General features: G+C 43.5%; 1 protein-coding gene across 3 annotated transcripts in view; it reads left to right on the forward strand.

Moving 5' to 3' along the window:
- The window catches only part of MAP1B (microtubule associated protein 1B), a 96,020-nt gene that overhangs the window by 67,079 nt on the left and 7,249 nt on the right, over nucleotides 1–21,692 (forward strand). Inside the window, exons 5-8 of one of the 3 annotated variants that reach the window (XM_019665076.1) lie at nucleotides 620–635; nucleotides 3,246–3,393; nucleotides 5,989–6,129; nucleotides 13,582–20,089. In XM_019665076.1, coding sequence (XP_019520621.1) covers nucleotides 620–635; nucleotides 3,246–3,393; nucleotides 5,989–6,129; nucleotides 13,582–20,089 — 6,813 coding nt within the window. Of the gene's footprint in view, nucleotides 1–6; nucleotides 257–619; nucleotides 636–3,245; nucleotides 3,394–5,988; nucleotides 6,130–13,581; nucleotides 20,090–21,692 lie in introns of those variants that run through there. The other 2 variants (XM_019665074.1, XM_019665075.1) reach the window with 2 other exon arrangements.

Genomic DNA, 21,692 nt, shown 5'->3' on the forward strand with positions numbered 1-21,692 from the left:
CCCCCCCCTCCTTCATTCAAATCCAATCCTATAAAAAGGCTTTTGTTGAAGGAGCAGACATGGCATCTTGGTGCACGTCTGTGTCATTGCTATCAGTATTTCCAAAGATGGACAAAAAAAAAATCCTTAGTTGAATTCCTGAACAAACAGTTCTGAAAGTTGACTTGGAAGGAGTACAGGTAACCATCTACTGTACATGGCATTTGTTTTGTTTGCAAGTGATGAAGCCACAGAGGAAAGGAACTTCTTGCGGATGGTAAGAAGCCCCCTGCCAGGGAGTGTCTCGGGAGGGGCATGTTGGGAGGGCCAAAGCTCCGGCTGGTCGGGCGATGTTGCTTAGACTCTTGCTTAGACGTGAATCTGGAAGGATGTAGTTAGAAGGGTTTATGCGTTGTGTAGATCACTTACAACAGAAAGGAACTCTGATTCCTTTACCATCTTTTGGGGAGGGAGCCAAGTCTGCTTTTGTTGGTTCCTACAGAATTAGTCATACCGTAGCCTCATGCTGCCTGGAAACAGTCACGTCAAAAGTATGATCAAGGACATGACCATCACTTCTCTTTGGTCTTAAACTTTTGCTTGCCTTTGTCTCAACTTAGTGCCTTGGAAGCTCCTGAAGTCTTTGTTTCAAGGAGGCCACTGATGGAAGGATTTAGAAAGGGGACAGTTTTCATGTGTTTGCTGATTGTGATTTTATCATTTGCTTATTCAATTTGATGTTCTTTTGCTTGATCTTTAAATGCATATACTTGTGAAAAGCTACATTCAGCAAATTACAGACTCCGTGTTCATAATAAACAAATGTTCTTTCCTATGGCTGAGTTGAATTTTTTTCTTGAGGCTCAGTCCTTTGCCTGCTCAAACTGTGTGACATTGCTCTAGTTGGGGGTCTCTTCATTTTCAGGCATTGGGGGTAAAAGTAAAGGATCACATACGTTCTCTTAATTTTACCCTCTTTTATGTGGGTGTTCTGCTACCTTTGCTTTTTTCTCCCTTTTGCCAATATTCTAATGCTTTCTGGCTTCTTGCTTCTTTAAGCATATCTCTGATTTTATTCCTCTGGGTTTTTCCCTAGCTTTCCCTTGGCATTTGATGTCTGTGCCTTGTCTGTTTTTTCCAAATCCTAGTCCCAGTTATCAGCACTGCGGAGCAGTGAAAAGGAGGATTCTAGAAGTCAGGAGACTGGGGTTCAAGTCCTGCTCAACCACTTACTAGTTGGTGACCTTGGGCTAGATAGTTCTCTTCTATAGACCTCGTTGTCTTCATAGTAAAAGGGGGCAGTCATAGTACCTGTGTCATAGAGCTCTTCTAGGGATTGAATGAATTAGTACATGTGAGGGGCTTAGAGCAGTGCCTGACACCATTATTGTTTCGTTTGGTTTTCTTCCATATCTAATGTGGGATCTACTGGTAAATATTAGCAATTAGGAAAGATAAGATGATGGAGGAGAACAGGCTTGAAGATGAGATGGTGGTATTTCATCATGCTGCTGTTTCCATTATACTTCCGGTCCTTGAGATGAAGGAAAAAAGCCCTAACTAAGCTGTGTACTCTGGATAGTTTTTTGTTTTTTTTTAAATCTCTTCATTGAGATTGCAATCTGCCTACCATACAAATTCAACCAATTGAAGTGTACTATTCAATGGATTTTGGTATATTACATTATTAATTTTTTAAAGTTCTGGTAAAATATATAGAAAACATAAAATTTGCCATTTTAACCATTTTTCGATGTACAATTCAGTGGCATTAATTTACATTTACAATATTATGCAACAATCACCTCAATTTCCAAAATTTTTTCATCACCCCAAACAGAAACTCAGTACCCAGTAACTTGCCATTTTCTGTCTCCCATCCTCTGGTAACTGCTAATCTGCTCTCTGACTCAATGAGTTTGTCTATTCAAGATATTTCATGTAAGTAATATCATATAGTATTTGTCCTTTTGTGTCTGGCTTATTTTACTGAGCATAATATTTTAAGGGTTCATCCATGTTGTTCTATGTATCATAACTTCATTCCTTTTTATGGCTGAGTAATATTCCACTGTATGGATATACCATGTTTTGTTTCATCCATGGTGGACATTTGGGATGTCTCCACCTTTTGGCTGTTGTGAATAATGCTGTAATGAACATTGGCATACAAGTATCTGTTCAAGTCCACCTAGGAGTGGAATTGCTAGGTCATACAGTAAGTCTATTTTAGCTTCCTGAAGGAATACCCCACTGTTTTCCTGGAAAACAGTTGCCTTTTTAGTCATTCTCTCTTCTTGTATTTCTCTCTTTTGGTGTCTGCCTTCCTCAGATTCTGTTCCATTTCTTCCTGTTATCCACGTTTCACTGATTTCCAAGCAGCTGACATATTCTGGTTTACCCCCCCTCCCACGTCTTCTCTGTCCCTCATAGATTGGTAGAGCATATATCACCTACCCTGGCCACACATCACCTGCTTACTTTCATCTCATTGTCCACGAAGGGGGGACTTTGTAGGTGATCCATAGGCCTCAGTCTACTTCAGCTGGAGGTGGTTTCAGCCACAGAATGTCCCTAAAGCCTCTAAGGTGTGGGAAACCAGAGATGTGGAGCTAAAGACCCTGCAGAATTTTAGCCCTCCTTAGGCAGGCTTCTTTTTTTCCCACAACACCTTGCTTTCTTGTTCCCCATCAACTTTGCTTGTCTTTAGGGGGCAATTTGGCCACCCCGTTCAGCAGGAGAGTTGTTCTCCACTTTTCATCTGCTCAGTTTTTCCACTTTTCTATGAGCAAGTGAATTAATTAATGAATACCCCAACAGACTGTAAGCCTGCCTCAGAAAGCCATTCTGGTTGTTGGGCTAATTGTTAGCCAGGGTTTCTGGATGTCATTCATTTCACAATAAGGCTCCTAATTAATCTCAGCACTTTTCTCACCAGTAGAAAGGCCGATATGGAGAAACATCCCCAATTACCATGAGAAAGGAAATGTCAAGAGCCCCGTTGAGTTTTCCTGGCATCCACCCCTTTTCTCAGATGAAAACTGCCATTAACACCCAGAGGCAGCCTGGCGATCAACCATAAAAACTTAGGGGGTTATGAGAGTGTGAGGGGCCCGAGACCACACGAACCCAATTCCAGGCGAAACCTGCTGGGGTCCGCACACTCTTGTTTAGTAACACCAATTGTGTTTCCCAAGACAGCATGGAGAACCCTGGTGCCATGTGCATCATCAGAGGCAGAAATGCCTCTGCCATCCCAGAAGCAGGCGGGGCAGTTTTAATCCGGAAAAGCTAAAGGTCTCCTCTTTTGTCTGTGTTTTTGTGCCTGCAGGACAAAAGATCCTTCATCATCGAAGTGACGTGTTAGAAACAGTGGTCCTGATCAACCCTTCAGATGAAGCAGTCAGCACTGAGGTAAGGATTCAGCTCTGCAGTATCTCTGATGGGGCCTCACGCAGTGACAGGACGTAGCTGATTGGAGGGGCTGGGGCAGGTGGCAGGAGAGGAACATGGGAGAGAGAAGTTCTGGGTCCAGGATGCTTCCTTACCCCTAGTCAGTGGCTGGTCTCTGGTGCTGCCACTTATTAGCTGGTGGCCTTGGGCAGGTTATTTACTATTTTTTTTATCTCAGTTTCCACATCGGTGAAATGGAGATTGTAACAGGGTTTACGTTTAATGTTCATATTTAATGTTGTGCTTAGAACAGAGCCTGGCATGTAACAACTGAAATATAAATGTTGGCTGTTCTCATTACAAATATTATGATTACCATCATATCAAATTGCCAGAGAGTAACTGGGTATTTCAGAGCCCACCGTAAGATAGGAACTTGGCTAAAGTCAAGAAGCCTCGATGACCCAGGGGAGAGGAGTTGATATCTTTCTATATTTCCCACTTCCTTTCTTACAGTTTAGCAACCTTGAGATTGGGTTGCTTCTCGGACAGTAACGTAGCCATAGTCCCTGGGGGCCTCCATTATCTGCAATGTCTCTTCTGCCCATGCTTTGAGCTTCTCTGTGACTGTAGCCTGATTTTTTTTTTCTTTTTTTATTGGGGAATGGGAACAGCACTGGGGAATTGGGGAAAGGGGAACAGACAAGTTGCTGTCTTTTTTGTTCTTCAGTCTAGTTGTGGAGGATGTTGCTTCACTGGCCCAAATTGGCACCGTCATTGCGCTCTTCCTGGGCGAGGCAGATCAGTCGCCAGTTTCTGGACGGCTGCTCACAGCGGCTGCTGGCCGCACACTCTGGCTGCTGGCTACACATGATAGCCCATGGCAACTCACTGCAGCAAGGCCAAAGCCTATGCCGTCGCCGGCGACTCACGGCAACCCAGCTCCAGGTCGAGCTGTTGTTCACTACCTTAGCTATAGAGGGCAGTGTCACTGACCCTCATATGTGGGATCCGAACCGGGGCCCTCTGGCGTCCCAAGCCAGTTCTTAACCAACGCGCCACTCGGCCGGCCCGCCTGTTTTTTTTTCATTGCGATATTTTACATACCATACCACTCACATAACATAAAATCCATCCTTTTAAAGTGTGCAATTCAGTGGGTTTTAGTATGTGTGCAAAGTTGTGCAACTATCACCACTATCTAATTCTAGAACATGTCCATCACCCCCCAAAAACCCTGAACCCATTAGCAGTCACTCCCCATTTCCCCCAGCTGCTGGCAACCACTAACCTACTTTTTGCCTCTGAATTTGCCTATTCTAAATATTTCAGATAATGGGAGTCATATAATATATGGCCTTTTGTGTCTGGCTTATTTCACTTAGCATAATACTTTCAGGGTTCGTCCACTTTATAGCATGTATCAGTACTTCATTCCTTTTGTGGCTGAAGACTAGTCCATTGTATGGATATACCATATTTTGTTTGTCTGTTGAACGGTTGATGGACATTTAAGTTGCTTCCACTTTTTGGCTGTCATTATGTGTCCTGTTTTGATCCCACGTCACCTGCTCCAGATCAGCAGGACCTTTTCGGCAATCCATTAAAGCACAAAGTTGAGGCAAGTGATGGGCTAGCAATCTCTCTGACTAGCAGAACCAGGAAGTAAATATAATTTGAAAAAAGGTGGAAGATTAATATATGTCTCGGTAGGCTGCCTACAATAGCTGTGAAAAATGGAAAAGGAAAAAATAAGGAATTTCTTGAAGGAATTCAGACTTGCCTGTGGAACAGATGGGACTGGAACAATTACTTTGGTATATGTGTGTTTCCTTGACTAGACTGTGGGGTTTTGGGGGGCAGTGGGTCCTCATACCATGTTTAATTTTGTGTCCCTCCCTCAGTGCTGAGCATGGTGCCGGTAGTCAGTTTGTGCTGAGCAGAGTTGGTTAGAATGAATACCTTGGGGCTTAGAGCGGGTTTCTGTTGAAGGACAGGCTGGCGTCCTGCCACTTAAAGTTCTCGGTGTTCTTTAGTGCAAGCCATTTACCATTCTATATAAAAGATTCCCAATCGGGCAGCCTTTTGATTATTTTCGATGTTAGGTACCATGCTGATCCCATCAGACGCCGCATTTGGAGCTGTGAAGTTTGGTGTGTGGCTTGGAAGGAAAGGGATTGTAGATGGGAGAGGTTGACTTGGGACCCTAGTTGGAAACCTGCTTCCTGAGGCAGCAGTTGGGAGACCTGGATTGTACTCAGTGACTCAGCCTGTGAGATATTCATAAGTCTCACAAGAACACATGCTGCCAGCAGACACAGCTGTGGAACAAATGATCACCAGCTGTGCAGACAGGTTTCAAAAAAAAAGGAAACTAGGGGAAGAAAGTCAACCACCGCTACTGTCTTGATTGCAGCCAAATTTGGAAAATGGTGTTCCTGGTTCAGCTGATAACCACAGTCCTTTGCTTTGTCCAATGCCCCAGGGGAAATTTGAATGCAGAGGAATGCATGATTTGGGCTGGTAATAAACTTCAAGCCCTTCAAGGGCCAGCCTTGTCCTGACGGTGGGATGGCAGAGACTCACTCATGTTCTGTTCTGTGTGGTTTGTTTCAGGTGCGCTTAATGATCACTGATGCTGCCAGACACAAGCTGCTCGTGCTGACGGGACAGTGCTTTGAAAACACTGGAGAGCTCATTCTCCAGTCCGGCTCTTTCTCCTTCCAGAACTTCATAGAGATTTTCACCGATCAAGAGGTGGGCTCCTGCCTGGGAGTATCTTTTACAATCGGCTTGGTTACTGTTGTAGCTTCTGGCTGTTCTTTGAAAGCACCCTAGGGCGATAGAAGAAGAAGGGAAGGGAATGTCACACCTCCTTTGAAATAAGCAAAACCTGTGATCTAGCATACTATATAGTTCTGTGGCTCGTCACCAAAGAATTTAGAGCACTCATCTAAAATTAATTGGAAGCATTCTTAATGTGCCCGAGATACAGATGGAGCGGGATTGGAACAATCAACATTTTACAGATGGCAAAAATAAAGGAAATACTTGAAATGACCCTAAAAGAAAACCCAGGTTTCTTGTTCTCTAAAAGAATACTCCAAAGATCTCTTGGACTTTTTGTAGGATGTAACTGATCTCTTTCAGTTCTGTTACTTATTTTTTCTGATCCGATTATTTCTGATGTCTCTTACTTTTAATGCCTGATCTCAAACGTTTGAACTTAGGCTGTTTGAATAGCCCAAAAAAGGTAGGGTTTGAGAAAGGGAGGCATGTGGGAAAATGGGGCACGTTCATGGAGCAAGTTAGTGCCCCTAGAAAAAGAGGGTTAAAGTAGCTGGACTGAACTAGATTGTTAATAGTTCTAATGAATAGATCTTATTTAAGGATGATACATGTGAAGTATTAAAAACTAGATGATAGCAGTGGTATTTGGGAAAATCAGACTGAAGATTTTAATTTGGTTATTTCTGCTTGAGAATTTATCCTGGCTGGGAGACTTCTTTCCAAAATAATGTGCCTCTTTCATTTTGTTTGTTTATAGTAGTTACAGAAACAATTCAGGGCTGTCACCACAACAGGTTGGGTAGCTGATAGCAGATTTCCACATGGAGAAGTTGAGGGATGTACTGACAGGAGGAGCTACCACTTCTATTTAAAACCATCCTCCTAAGCACTTCCTGAGATGGCAGCCTCTCAGCCTCCTGGGTGTTGTGAAGGGACATCTGTCTCCCTGCATTTAATCTTCCTTAGGCTATGCTTCACAGAGAGGTCTCTGTGTACTTTTCATCACTGGGAGGGCTGTAAATAAGCTGTCCACCTTCATTTGGCTCACCTGGAGGCTTCTATAAAAAGACTGGTTGGATGACATAACTGTGTTTCACTCTCTACCCACAGCGGGGGAATAAAAATTGTGAAAAGGAACATTAAAAAACCCAAGCTGGGCTGGCTGAGTGGCTCATTTGGTTAAGAGCTCACTCAAGAGTGCGAGCTCTGAGCAACAGGGTCGTCAGTTCGATTCCCGGCCCAAGCTGAGCTGCCGCTGAGCTGCCAACAGGTGGCAGGATGGTTCAGCTAAAAAAACCAAAAAAAACAAAAAATAAACCCAAGCTTTCAGGAGGTGTGATGTCATCTGGGCCCTGAGGCAGATAGTTCTGGTTTCTCACAGCGAGAAGGAGCCCAGGGCTCACTCACAGCTGGTATCATCTTTACTGCTTCAAAATGAAGGCTTTTGCCTTGCCTTTTCTGAGAGCTTATGATCTGTCATCCTCCAACACTGTTAGAGTTCAGGCTCTATTCTCCTCCATCTCATATCCATTATACCCACACATAGTAAAGGTCCAATAAACCTTCGTTCAATTGCATTGAAATTCCCAAGCTATTAGAACTACAATTCCCACTCTACCTGCCACCCTGAAATTGGTGCGTGACCACTTTAATGTCAGAATCTTTTGTAAGATTGTGTCCCCATGTTCATGTTCTGCCTGAGAGCAGCTGGGCATTTGTCTGGTAGCCCAGAGGTCACACACATTATCAGAACCTTGCCTTGGGAAAGGGAGACAGCGGCAGAGGCCTGGATACAGCCCCATGGCTCAGCAACATGGGTGGGTGGTTAGCTGGCCTGCTTGTAGGCTTGGGGGTCAGCCCTGAATCCTTAGCTCATCTTGTATGCACATGGGTGCCTCTCCTACATTCCCATGCAGTTCTGCAGCTAGTTTCTATTGTTGGATTCTACCCCACATCATTGGATTTTTTTTTTCAATAAAACCAGAGGACATATGTAAAGAAAAGGGTTTGTTATTGCCAGAGCTTTAAATAAGGTGTTGTCGCAATTCATCTGTCTAGACCCCAAATAATACACCTCTCTCTCTTTAAATAAGGCATAGTGTTATGAAATTGCTGCTTAAATCATTTTTACTAGCCCATGGAAGTAGAATTTTAGCACAATGGACTATGCACACATCAGAATTTACCACTGATTACAGAAGAAAAAGAACTGGCCTTAACTGAAGAGTGTGAGTTCTGTGGAAGGGCTGATTCCCCAGGGTATATAATCCCTGGGGTGGGTTCTGGAGAGCACACACCTTCATTCTATTCAGGCAAGTGCTGTTTAGGGCAGAGACTCTGTCATGCTCTCCTCTGCCTGCCCAGTAAGCCCTATTCCAATATTTTGGAGGAGGTAATGCTCAATACATGGGGAAAAAAGACTTCTAGATCTCTTCCTAACAGGGTATCAAGTGGTGGGGGAAGACAAGAGGAAGAGAGGACCTTGGGTGGAACTCACTCTGCGTCCCGCTCCAACCAGAGCAACTCAGCCTTTAGCTCCTTGATGTTGTGGACTTTGAGGAAAGGCTGCCACAGCCAAAGTGGATGGAAGATTGCCGCACTAGCCCTGTGGTTACCAGCCCTTTGGAGCTATGATTGCCTGTTGTTGCACTGGGAAAAGGGTTTGAGTCAGAATGACTCAGTAACAGGGACCTTAAAAGGCCATTTGGTGTCCAGTTTTGTTCCTTTTATCCAGTCCTTGATACATTCTCGTCACTCTACAGCGATCAGAAACACAATTTGGGAAAAACAAAAATGATACTTTTTTTTTTTTGACAAGAAGAGCTAAAACTAAATGGACTGAAAAATAGAATTATCAGTGCATTTCAAGCTTCAGGTTTTGAGAGTCTTCGTCTTTGGAGGTTGACTACAAGACTAGAACTTAGAGATAGAACCAGCATCTGGCTAACCCATCCCTCCCTGAAATCTGAGGATGATGAAATCACCATCTCCTGGGGATATTTTTCAGTCTGCCTGTTAGAAAGTTTTTCCTTATTTGACTCATAGTATCTTTGAGGAAGAAATGTGATCCCTGTTCTACCTGACAGTGTCTTAGACATCCTTCACCAACGCTGCCAATTTTTTTTCTTCCAGATTAATCATTTTCAGTTTCACACACTGTTCTTCATAAAACAAGACATTAAAGGTTCCTCACATCCCTGGTCACTGTCCTTCAAACTTGTTCCATTGGCAGGAAGGGGAAAGGGAATGGGCATGGGGGAAATTTAAGAGTTCAGTCTTGCGCAGGCTTCAGTGCCTTGGTGTTATCAGACGCCAAGTTGAATGTATGAGTCCAGAGCTCAGGGAACTAAGAGTTGGGCTGGAGATATTAATTTGGAAGCCATCAGCATATGAGAAAATAGATGAAGTGATCTAGCGAGAGCAGTGTAGAAGGGAAAGGGGCTCCTGTCTAGCATTTAGAGATTAAAGTCAAGGAGAAGGAGCCAGCAAGGAGATTTGTTTCAGTTTGTTCTCTTGTTTGTTTGCTTGTTTGTTTATGGTCTAGTTTCTCTAAAATGTCATGACTTATATTGGACACCATACTCCAGGGGTTATTGACCAGGTTAGAATTGTGAAAGTCAATGACTTCTATAATTTACAATACAGCCTTCTATTAAATAAGTCTAAAAGTCAGTGGACTATTACCATCCACAATTAAATGTCAATGGGGAAGGGAGTCAGGCTTTAAGGAGCTCTGTAATTTACATAATCTGGGAGCTCCCTGTAAGAAAAAGAAAACAAAATTATTAATAGACAATTAAGTATAGGGCTTTGGGAGGGGTCTGCGCCAGTAAGGGGCCTGGAAGTTTAAGCTCTTTTAACTTTATGATAAATCCACTTGACTGTCAGCGAAAATCCCTGAGTCTTTTCCATGGATATTGTTAAGCCACATCTCCAAATCCTGCACTTTACCTCACTGGTTTATTGGACCTTACATTTATCCTTTTAGAATACCGTCCTGGTAGAGTTGACTTAGCCATCATCATCCCAATGCCCAAAGCTTTTGTAAATTTCTTAATTGTGCCACCCCACATTTTGCTATGCTTCCTAATTTCATGCCATCAAAGATTTGATAATCATGTCTTTACCATTTTTATCCAAGCCTATACTCAGCAGGACATAAATGAGCCCTGAGGAAGTCCGTCAGAGACCTCTTCCCAGGTTGACCTGTCCAGCAGCGCTGGCTTTTTTTGCTGCTTTCCCTTTATTTATATGGCTGGCTACAATTCCACCTAATGCTGTTATCACACTGTTCAGAGATCCTGTGAAACATCTTGCTGAAACCCAGAGATACACTTTCCACTGTATTTCCTCATTAGCCAAGAAAGTAACCTAATCAAAAAAGGAAATGTAGTTAGTAACTCATGGCTTAAAAGTTCAAATTTTATTTTCATTGATATTATCTGCAGTAAAGTCATTTATTTCTTTTATCTTCCTTCCTCTTCCAGTATGCCTGCATTTAATTAGAAAAAGAAATTGACAAAAAAGACTGTCTTTGCCCCAAGCAATATTTCTTCCAGTCATGTCTTTCATCCATCTTTTTAAGAACAAGGGGATGGTAGCCCTCAGTGTGCTTGAGAGGTATGAGCAGGTTCACGTCACTTCCCATGTGTCCGCTCTAGGAGGACAGCACGTATTGAATTGGCCAAGTTCAGTGCAGTTCAACAAACATCTGGCTATTATGGCCAGATGCTATATTGGGGAAACAAAGTTAACTATGATACAGAGATATAGAAGATGTGTTTCCTCTTATTCAGGAACTTTTAATATAATGGGCTATAATAGCTACCATTTACTGTGATGATGATTTCTCAACTGTTGTAGAAGAAAGAAGCCTCCGTTTCTAAGGCTAAGACCTAGTCTCCAGTTTCCTTGCTACTGCTCAAACTGTTGGATCCTCCTTATTGCTTTCATCCGTTCACTGAAGAAGCATTGATTGAGTGCCGCTGTGGGCTGGATGCTCGTAAGACCCAGTATTTGCCCTTGAGGCACTCACTGTCTAGTGCATGCGTTGGGGTACAGGTCTGGAGGCAGGCTCTGGGGAGAAGCGGGGGGAGTTGGCTTCTGCTGTGTAGCTCCGAGGCTGTAGCAGTTGTTCCTCTTCCTCCTTGTCCCTGCGCCATTCCACCCATCTCCTTCTTGAAGGGCTCTCCCTAGCCCCAGTCTCTGCATTCTTGTCTTACCATGTACAGTATGCTGCTGCTTGTCCAGAGGGACCAGGTTTTCCCTCTATGAAAAGAAACCTGTCCTGCAGCGCTGGCTTTTTTTCCTGCTTTCCCTTATACGTCATCATTTTTCATTCACCAGCCCCTCTTTGCTGTTTCTCATTACCCTTGACTTCCTCAGAATTCTCTGCAACCTTGTTTTTATTTGGGGTTGTTTTCCTTCATTTCATAAGAACTCTCTGAGTAGAGGCGAAAAGATGGAATGTAGAAAGGTATTCCTCAAGTCTTTTTACCATCTCCTTGAACTTGGTGATTACATATGTCACATAAAAAGAGCTAGTGATTGAATACCCCCTACACACAACTGGATCAAACCCTTGGCTGCGACACCCCTGAGTTAGGATGGAATTTCAAAAATTAAAATAGACTAAATTTTTAAAATTTCACTATTAAAAATTCAGCAGTTGAATTTTTAATAGTTGAAAATCTAGTTATCCTAGATTTTTCCTCTAAAATGTACTATAAAACATGAATAGTTTGTGTGTGCTCTGTGTGAAAATTAGGATGGAGAGAATCCTAAGAATCCTAATTGTGCAATAGTGATGGTGATGAGGGTCTATGCTAATTATTGGACAGGAACCATATTTCGTGTTCATGTGTGCTTTGGTCAGCAAATAATTTGAGCAAAGACTATCCCAGGGATAGTTACCATTCACATTTTCAATTTCCTTAGCTTCCAAAATAGTTGATTCTTATTCCTTTTATAGGAGATTGTCAAGTTAAGTCAGAGGAAACAGCAAACTCAAAGACTTGTTATTTTGTTATTTTGTGACCCTTCACATAAAATGTAGAATGAAACGGTTAGTAAAACAAAAATGGCTATTTTACTGCAATCTCATATAGGAATATTCAGATTCTATAAATTACCCTTATGCATACATACACACTGGTAGCCTCAGAATATATCTGGGAGATTGTATGAGACAGAGGAAACCACTCTAATACTAGAAGGTAAGAGTTCAGACCTGCTGGCCCACAAGAAGTCTTTGCTTTGCCCTTTCATCATTTACCATCAAGGACAAAGAACTCTTTTCAGTTGAATGTCTGGGCTGATTTATGAGTTTTGCTGCAACTGAAAGAAGACTATAGCTTATGGCATGATTCTCCCTCACTCTTTACTAAGCTAAGACCATGAAACATATGGCCATAATACAGAGTGAAACAGAAAATAGCATTTTCTTTGAACCACAATCTCTGTCTCAGTCCTGATTTGCTCTTCTGCATTCCCATCCTATGGGAAACACTAAACAATGCATTGAAAAACGTTTGAGTCAAATTTGATCTTAGCCGCTCACTCACAGCTTGCCCTGAAAAGAACAGGAGTTGTGAGAGAGTAGAATATCTACCTTGAATTTAAATATGAGCAAATGGGGACGAATTTGGCTACTTGCTTGTGTGATTACCCAGTTGCTTTAATTATCAGGCCTTCAATAAAAGCATTTGTATTTGTAGAGAATCTGCTGGGTAAACCACTCTTGTTTTAAATAGTGTGAATTGATGCCAGAACTAATACATTTTTTTTTTTGTAGTAATGAGCAATCCATAACTTCTTGTCTTCTGGAGGGTGATGGGGAACCACACCAAAATTTTTTTTTTCAACCTACCAAATTCTAAAAGTAGACAACAATAAGTGCACTATATCTAAATTTCTTCAATGTATCAATCAGATCTTTATACCAAGCCCAGTGGAATAAAAGAAAACATTTTCTGTCTGTGATGAAATGACTCACATAGCCTTCCCCTGTGATAGTATCATATTTTTTAAAGGGCATCTTTGCGTGGCAAGTACCCAGGGGTAATATTCAATGTATTTCATAATCGCTGTGACACAGGCACTGATCATCCAGATGGTCACTGGTCTTAGAACTGGAGCAGAGTTCTGGAGGTCCCCTGCTGGACAAGAACAGATGACGTACATGTCTCAGGAGGTGGTGACTGAGGCATAAGGAAGTAGTAGAGGGGAGGTCAAGACAGAGGCTGTTCACTTACCTTTGTGGAAATATTTCAGCATTTAAACAGCCAGCATCTCTGAAAACAGCCCTGTGTGCATCCAGTGATCCTATAACACCTAGTAATAGATGGAGATGATGCATCAGCAATGACATTCACTTAAATCTTTTTTTTCTTTGTTTATTATTACTTTTTTAAATCCTAGATTGGAGAATTACTGAGTACCACCCATCCTGCCAACAAAGCTAGTTTAACGCTCTTCTGCCCTGAAGAAGGGGACTGGAAGAACTCCAATCTTGACAGACACAATCTCCAAGACTTCATCAATATTAAACTCAACTCAGCTTCTATATTGCCAGAAATGGAAGGACTTTCCGAGTTTACTGAGTATCTCTCAGAATCCGTGGAAGTCCCATCTCCCTTTGATATCCTGGAACCTCCCACATCGGGTGGATTTCTAAAGCTCTCCAAGCCCTGTTGCTACATTTTTCCAGGAGGGAGGGGCGATTCTGCATTGTTTGCAGTGAACGGATTCAATATGCTCATCAACGGAGGATCAGAAAGAAAATCCTGCTTCTGGAAGCTCATCCGACACTTGGACCGAGTGGACTCCATCCTGCTCACCCACATTGGGGATGACAATTTGCCTGGAATCAATAGCATGCTACAGCGGAAAATTGCAGAGCTTGAGGAAGAGCAGTCTCAGGGCTCCACCACCAATAGTGACTGGATGAAAAACCTCATCTCCCCTGATTTAGGAGTTGTATTTCTCAATGTCCCCGAAAATCTGAAAAACCCAGAGCCAAACGTCAAGATGAAGAGAAGCATTGAAGAAGCTTGCTTCACTCTCCAGTACCTAAACAAATTGTCCATGAAACCAGAACCTCTATTCAGAAGTGTAGGCAATACCATTGATCCTGTCATTCTTTTCCAAAAAATGGGAGTTGGTAAACTTGAGATGTATGTGCTTAACCCAGTCAAGAGCAGCAAGGAAATGCAGTATTTTATGCAGCAGTGGACTGGCACCAACAAAGACAAGGCTGAATTAATCCTGCCTAATGGTCAAGAAATAGATATCCCAATTTCCTACTTAACTTCAGTCTCATCTTTGATCGTGTGGCATCCAGCAAACCCTGCAGAGAAAATCATCCGGGTCCTATTTCCTGGAAACAGCACCCAATACAATATCCTGGAAGGACTGGAAAAGCTCAAACATTTAGATTTCCTGAAACAGCCGCTGGCCACCCAGAAGGATCTAACTGGCCAGGTGGCCACTCCTGCTGTGAAACAAGTAAAACTGAAACAGAGGGCTGATAGCCGAGAAAGTCTGAAGCCAGCCACAAAACCACTGGCCAGCAAATCTGTGCGAAAAGAGTCTAAAGAGGAAACCTCTGAGGTCACAAAAGCGAATCATGTGGAAAAGCCACCCAAAGTTGAAAGCAAAGAAAAGGTAACAGTGAAAAAAGACAAGCCAGCAAAAACAGAGACCAAACCAGTGACCGAAAAGGAGGTGCCCAGCAAAGAAGAGCAGCCTCCAGTGAAAGCCGAAGTGGCTGAAAAGCAAGCCACAGATGTCAAACCCAAAGTCACCAAGGAGAAGACAGTGAAAAAGGAAACAAAGGCGAAATCTGAAGAAAAGAAAGAGGAGAAGGAAAAGCCAAAGAAAGATGTGGCTAAAAAGGAGGACAAGACACCTATTAAGAAGGAGGAAAAACCAAAAAAGGAAGAGGTGAAAAAGGAAGTAAAAAAAGAAATCAAGAAAGAGGAGAAAAAAGAATCCAAGAAAGAGGTTAAGAAAGAAACACCACTGAAGGAAGCCAAAAAGGAAGTTAAGAAGGAAGAAAAGAAGGAAATTAAAAAGGAAGAAAAGGAGCCCAAAAAAGAAATTAAGAAACTTCCTAAAGACTCAAAGAAATCATCTACTCCTCTATCTGAAGCAAAAAAACCAGCTGCGTTAAAACCAAAAGTACCCAAGAAGGAAGAATCTGTCAAGAAAGAATCCACTGCTGCTGGGAAGCCAAAGGAGAAGGGGAAAATTAAAGTTGTTAAGAAGGAAGGCAAGACAACAGATGCTGCAGCTGCAGCCATCGGCACTGTGGCCACTGCAGCAGCCATGGCAGCGGCGGCGGCTGGAATAGCAACCACTGGCCCTGCCAAAGAACTGGAAACTGAGAGGTCCCTGATGTCATCCCCTGAGGATCTAACCAAGGACTTTGAAGAGCTAAAGGCTGAAGAGGTTGATGTAGCGAAAGACGTCAAGCCTCAGCTGGAGCTGATCGAAGATAAAGAGAAACTGAAGGAAACTAAGCCAGTCGAAGCCTACGTCATCCAGAAAGAGACAGAAGTCATCAAAGGTCCTGCCGCCGAGTCCCCTGATGAGGGAATCACCACCACCGAAGGGGAGGGTGAATGTGAGCAAACACCCGAGGAGCTGGAGCCAGTCGAGAAGCAGGGGGTGGACGATATTGAAAAATTTGAAGATGAAGGAGCGGGTTTTGAAGAATCCTCAGAGACTGGAGACTATGAGGAAAAGGCAGAAACTGAGGAGGCTGAGGAGCCAGAAGAAGACGGTGAAGAAAACGTGTGTGTGAGCACCTCCAGGCACAGCCTCGGGGAGGAGGAAGAAAGTGCGAAGGCTGAGGCAGATGTGCACAACAAGGAGAAGCGGGAGTCTGTGGCCAGTGGTGATGACCGAGCAGAAGAAGACATGGACGAGGCAGTAGAGAAAGGAGAAGCTGAACAATCTGAGGAGGAGGGTGATGAGGAGGACAAAGCGGAGGATGCCAGAGAGGAAGAATATGAGCCTGAAAAAGCTGAAGCTGAAGATTATGTGATGGCCGTGGTTGACAAGGCTGCGGGGGCTGGTGGTGCTGAGGATCAGTACGGATTCCTTACCACTTCAACCAAGCAACTGGGAGCCCAGTCTCCTGCTCGGGAACCTGCATCTTCCATTCATGATGAGACATTACCTGGAGGTTCAGAGAGTGAGGCCACTGCTTCTGATGAGGAGAACCGAGAAGACCAGCCTGAAGAATTCACTGCCACTTCCGGCTACACTCAGTCTACCATTGAGATATCCAGTGAGCCCACCCCAATGGATGAGATGTCTACTCCTCGCGATGTGATGAGTGATGAGACCAACAATGAAGAGACAGAGTCCCCATCTCAAGAATTTGTAAACGTCACCAAATATGAGTCTTCACTATATTCTCAGGAATATTCCAAACCTGCTGTTACATCGCTCAATGGATTATCTGAGGGATCAAAAACAGATGCCACTGATGGGAAGGATTACAATGCCTCAGCCTCCACCATTTCACCACCCTCATCCATGGAGGAAGACAAATTTAGCAAATCTGTTCTACGTGATGCTTACCACTCTGAAGAAAAAGACATGAAAGCCAGTGCCATATTGGATATTAAAGGCACTGTCTCAGCAGTTTCTGATGAAAAACTTAGTCCATCCAAGAGCCCATCCCTGAGTCCGTCTCCGCCCATAGAAAAGACCCCTCTGGGTGAACGTAGTGTGAACTTTTCTCTGACACCCAATGAGATTAAAGTCTCAGCAAAGGCAGAAGCAGTCCCAGTGTCTCCTGAGGTAACCCAAGAAGTAGTGGAAGAACATTGTGCTAGTCCTGAGGATAAGACCCTGGAAGTGGTGTCTCCCTCTCAGTCTGTGACTGGCAGTGCTGGCCACACACCTTACTACCAATCTCCCACCGATGAGAAATCCAGTCACCTCCCCACAGAAGTCGTCGAAAAGCCACCAGCAGTTCCAGTGAGTTTTGAATTCAGTGATGCCAAAGATGAGAATGAAAGGGCTTCCATAAGCCCCATGGATGAACCTGTGCCTGACTCGGAGTCTCCTATTGAAAAAGTTTTGTCTCCTTTACGGAGCCCTCCGCTAATTGGATCTGAGTCTGCCTATGAAAGTTTTCTAAGTGCTGATGACAAGGCTCCTGGTAGACGTACCGAAAGCCCCTTTGAAGGAAAGAATGGAAAACGAGGCTTTCCAGACCAAATAAGTCCAGTTTCTGGCATGGTTTCCACTGGTCTTTCCCAAGACAAACAGGAAGGGAAAAGCACAGATTTTATACCAATAAAGGAAGACTTTGGTCAACAAAAGAAAACTGATGATATTGAAGCCATGAGTTCTCAATCAGGACTGGCTTTAGATGAAAGGAAGTTAGGAGGAGATGTCTCTCCTACACAAATAGATGTCAGTCAGTTTGGATCTTTTAAAGAAGACACCAAAATGTCCATTTCTGAAGGCACTGTCTCAGATAAGTCAGCTACCCCTGTTGATGAGGGTGTAGCGGAAGATACATACTCTCACATGGAGGGTGTGGCCTCAGTCTCCACAGCTTCTGTGGCTACGAGCTCATTTCCAGAGCCAACAACAGATGACGTGTCTCCCTCTCTGCATGCTGAGGTTGGCTCCCCACATTCCACAGAAGTAGATGACTCCCTTTCTGTGTCTGTTGTGCAAACGCCTACCACCTTCCAGGAAACAGAAATGTCTCCATCTAAAGAAGAATGCCCAAGACCAATGTCAATTTCTCCACCAGATTTCTCCCCTAAAACAGCCAAATCCAGAACACCAGTTCAAGATCACAGATCTGAACAATCCTCGATGTCCATTGAGTTTGGTCAAGAATCCCCTGAGCACTCCCTTGCTATGGACTTCAGTCGACAGTCTCCAGATCACCCTACAGTGGGTGCAAGTATGCTTCACATCACTGAAAATGGGCCAACTGAGGTGGACTACAGTCCTTCTGACATGCAGGACTCTAGTTTATCACATAAGATACCACCAATGGAGGAGCCATCCTATACTCAAGATAATGATCTTTCTGAGCTCATCTCAGTATCTCAGGTTGAGGTCTCCCCATCCACCTCTTCTGCACATACCCCTTCTCAGATAGCTTCTCCTCTCCAAGAAGATACTCTATCTGATATCGCCCCTCCCAGAAATATATCTTTATATGCCTCACTCACCTCTGAAAAAGTGCAAAGTCTGGAAGAAGAGAAGCTATCACCAAAATCTGATATCTCTCCACTCACCCCAAGAGAGTCCTCTCCTTTATATTCACCTAGTTTTTCAGATTCTACCTCTGCAGTCAAAGAGAACATAGCAGCTTGCCACACTTCCTCTCTTCCACCAATGGAAGCAGCATCTGCAGAGCCCTATGGCTTCCGTGCCTCAATGCTATTTGATACGATGCAACACCATCTAGCCTTGAATAGAGATTTGACCACATCTGGTGTGGAGAAGGACAATGGAGGGAAGACACCTGGTGACTTCAGCTATGCCTATCAAAAGCCTGAGAAAACAACTAGGTCCCCAAATGAAGAAGGTTATGACTATGAGTCTTATGCAAAAACCACCCGGACCCCAGATGTGAGTAGCTATTACTATGAGAAGACAGAGAGAACTACTAAATCCCCATGTGACAGTGGCTACTCCTATGAGACCACTGAGAAAACCACCAAGACACCTGAAGATGGTGGCTATGCCTATGAAGTTACTGAAAAGACCACACGGAACCCCGAAGAGGGTGGGTACTCATATGAGATAAGTGAGAAGACGATAAGAACCCCTGAAATGAGTGGTTACACCTATGAAAAGACTGAGAGGTCTAGAAGGCTGCTGGATGACATCAGCAATGGCTATGATGACTCTGAAGATGGTGGCCACACACTTGGGGATTCCAGCTACTCTTATGAGACCACTGAGAAAATTGCCAGTTTCCCTGAGTCTGAAAGTTATTCCTATCAGACTTCTACAAAAACTACGCGATCCCCTGATACTTCCACATACTGTTATGAGACAGCAGAGAAAGTTACTAAAACCCCCCAGGGGTCTACATATTCCTATGAGACTTCAGACCAATGCTACACTGCAGAAAAGAAGTCCCCCTCAGAGGCTCGCCAGGATGTTGACTTATGCCTTGTATCCTCCTGTGAATACAAGCATCCCAAGACAGAGCTGTCACCTTCCTTCATTAATCCCAATCCTCTCGAATGGTTTGCCAGTGAAGAGCCAACTGAAGAATCCGAGAAGCCCCTCACTCAGTCAGGGGGAGCCCCACCACCTCCAGGAGGAAAGCCACAAGGACGACAATGTGATGAAACCCCTCCCACCTCGGTCAGTGAGTCAGCCCCATCCCAGACCGACTCTGATGTCCCCCCAGAGACTGAAGAGTGCCCCTCCATCACAGCTGATGCTAATATCGACTCTGAAGATGAATCAGAAACCATCCCCACAGACAAAACCATTACCTACAAACACATGGACCCACCTCCAGCCCCCATGCAGGACCGCAGCCCTTCTCCACGCCACCCTGATGTGTCTATGATGGACCCCGAGGCCTTGGCCATTGAGCAGAACCTGGGAAAAGCTCTGAAAAAAGACCTGAAAGAGAAGACCAAAACCAAAAAGCCAGGTACAAAGGCCAAGTCATCGTCACCTGTCAAAAAGAGTGATGGGAAGTCCAAGCCCTCTGCGGCTTCGCCCAAACCAGGGGGCTTGAAAGAATCCTCAGATAAGGTGTCCAGAGTGGCTTCTCCTAAGAAGAAGGAATCTGTAGAAAAAGCAACAAAACCCACCACCACTCCTGAGGTCAAAGCTACACGTGGGGAAGAGAAAGACAAGGAGACCAAGAATGCCGCCAATGCCTCTACATCCAAATCGGTCAAGACTGCAACTGCAGGTAGGTGGAGGGTGCCGGGACCCTGATACAGCCCACAACTAGTCCACTTTTACCTGGAGCCTTTGAATTTCCATTTGGCTTTGTATTGGGAAGATGAGACAGCACAACTGGGTGCTCTCCCTTCCCTTTACCATTCTCTTCTGCCAAAAGATATGGATCTCAGCCCCACGTAGCCCGTAGGCTTGGGGGTAGCTCAGCATATGGCCCAGAGCAGTTCTGATTCACCAGATGTAATTCCTGGGTTTTGCTTCATTCTGCACCACAGCAACCGCAGCCTTGTTCTGAATCTTCAGAACCAAGGAAATGTGTTTCAAGCTCCCTTAGAAAACCGTTGGCGATGGCTTCCAACACGTTGGCCCCAGAATGAGGCTTAGGTGACACAGGCCAGGAGCTCCCAAAGACCTACGGAGAACCAGAGTTCCAAGCCAAGCCTGGAATAATTAGCATAGGCCCAAGATTTAGATTCCATTTTTTTTTTATTAAAAATTTCAAAAATAGAACTTTTAACATTTTAAAATTATAAACATTTTTATTTTAAAAATCACCAGGCTAGGACTCCATGCTCATTAAAGGCAATGCTCTGTTTTCTTATCAGCCAACAAATACCATAATTTTAGTTGACCGGTGGGTACCCAGAACAAATTGAGAGAAGAACATTGAAGTCTCTTCTTATCTCCTTCTCATCCCACGGTCTCACTAACAGAGACTCAGAATTCTATTTCAGGTTGGAATTGCATATGGCAGGAGCAATATCCTTGACTTATGATCGTTACTGTTTTGGTTCCTTTTCCTAAATTGATCAGATTCTCAGCAATGACCTGGGTTTTTGATGGAAGAGATCTGACTGCCTAGCTTCATTTTGTTGTTTCAAACCAATCACAGGGATTTGCATGAATACATTGTTTGCTTTATGGAGCTACTCTGGGGTTTTAGACCACAGTTCACAAAGTAAGGTAAATTGACCCAAATATGTAAAGCAAAAATAACTTAAATAACATTTCCTTGATTTATTAGGAAAAATCTGATAGAAGAACATTGGGAGTTTCGAATTCGTTACATTTTTGGAAACATTATAACTGCAACGTTTTACTTTAAGCAACATGGAGGACCATGGTCTAAAAGAGGTGACAACTGACCTGCAGGGATAAAACGTGAAATCCATTCAAACAGAAAAGGCCAATTGACATTTGCTTCCCAACTTGCCAAACATGTATACTCTAGCCCACACAATTGATTTTTTAAAACATTTTTTTGTCATTTAAAGAGATAATTTCAAGGCAAAGTAGTAAATAAAGATTAGTTAATTTGAAGATGCTTTTCTAATAGATTTCTGGTGGATGTGCTGCCAAAGCGCACACCCTAATAGATTTCTAAAAAGACGAAATTGCACTGTTAATTGATTTTTAAAACAAACCTGGATTGACTTTTGGCAGTTTCCTCAGTTTGTGCTTCTATATGAGCAGTATTCATTTGGTGTTGATGGTAGTGATTTAGTGTGCAAGCCAAAATTACCGGCATTTTTAATTATTAGAAGAACTGTCACTCATAAACTTCTGTAAGTCAGAGTTCTTTAAGCGGCCTTTACATGGATATTTTGAGGGTT

This window comes from Hipposideros armiger, unplaced genomic scaffold (assembly GCF_001890085.2).
Source record: "Hipposideros armiger isolate ML-2016 unplaced genomic scaffold, ASM189008v1 scaffold_432, whole genome shotgun sequence".
Taxonomy (NCBI): domain Eukaryota; kingdom Metazoa; phylum Chordata; class Mammalia; order Chiroptera; family Hipposideridae; genus Hipposideros; species Hipposideros armiger.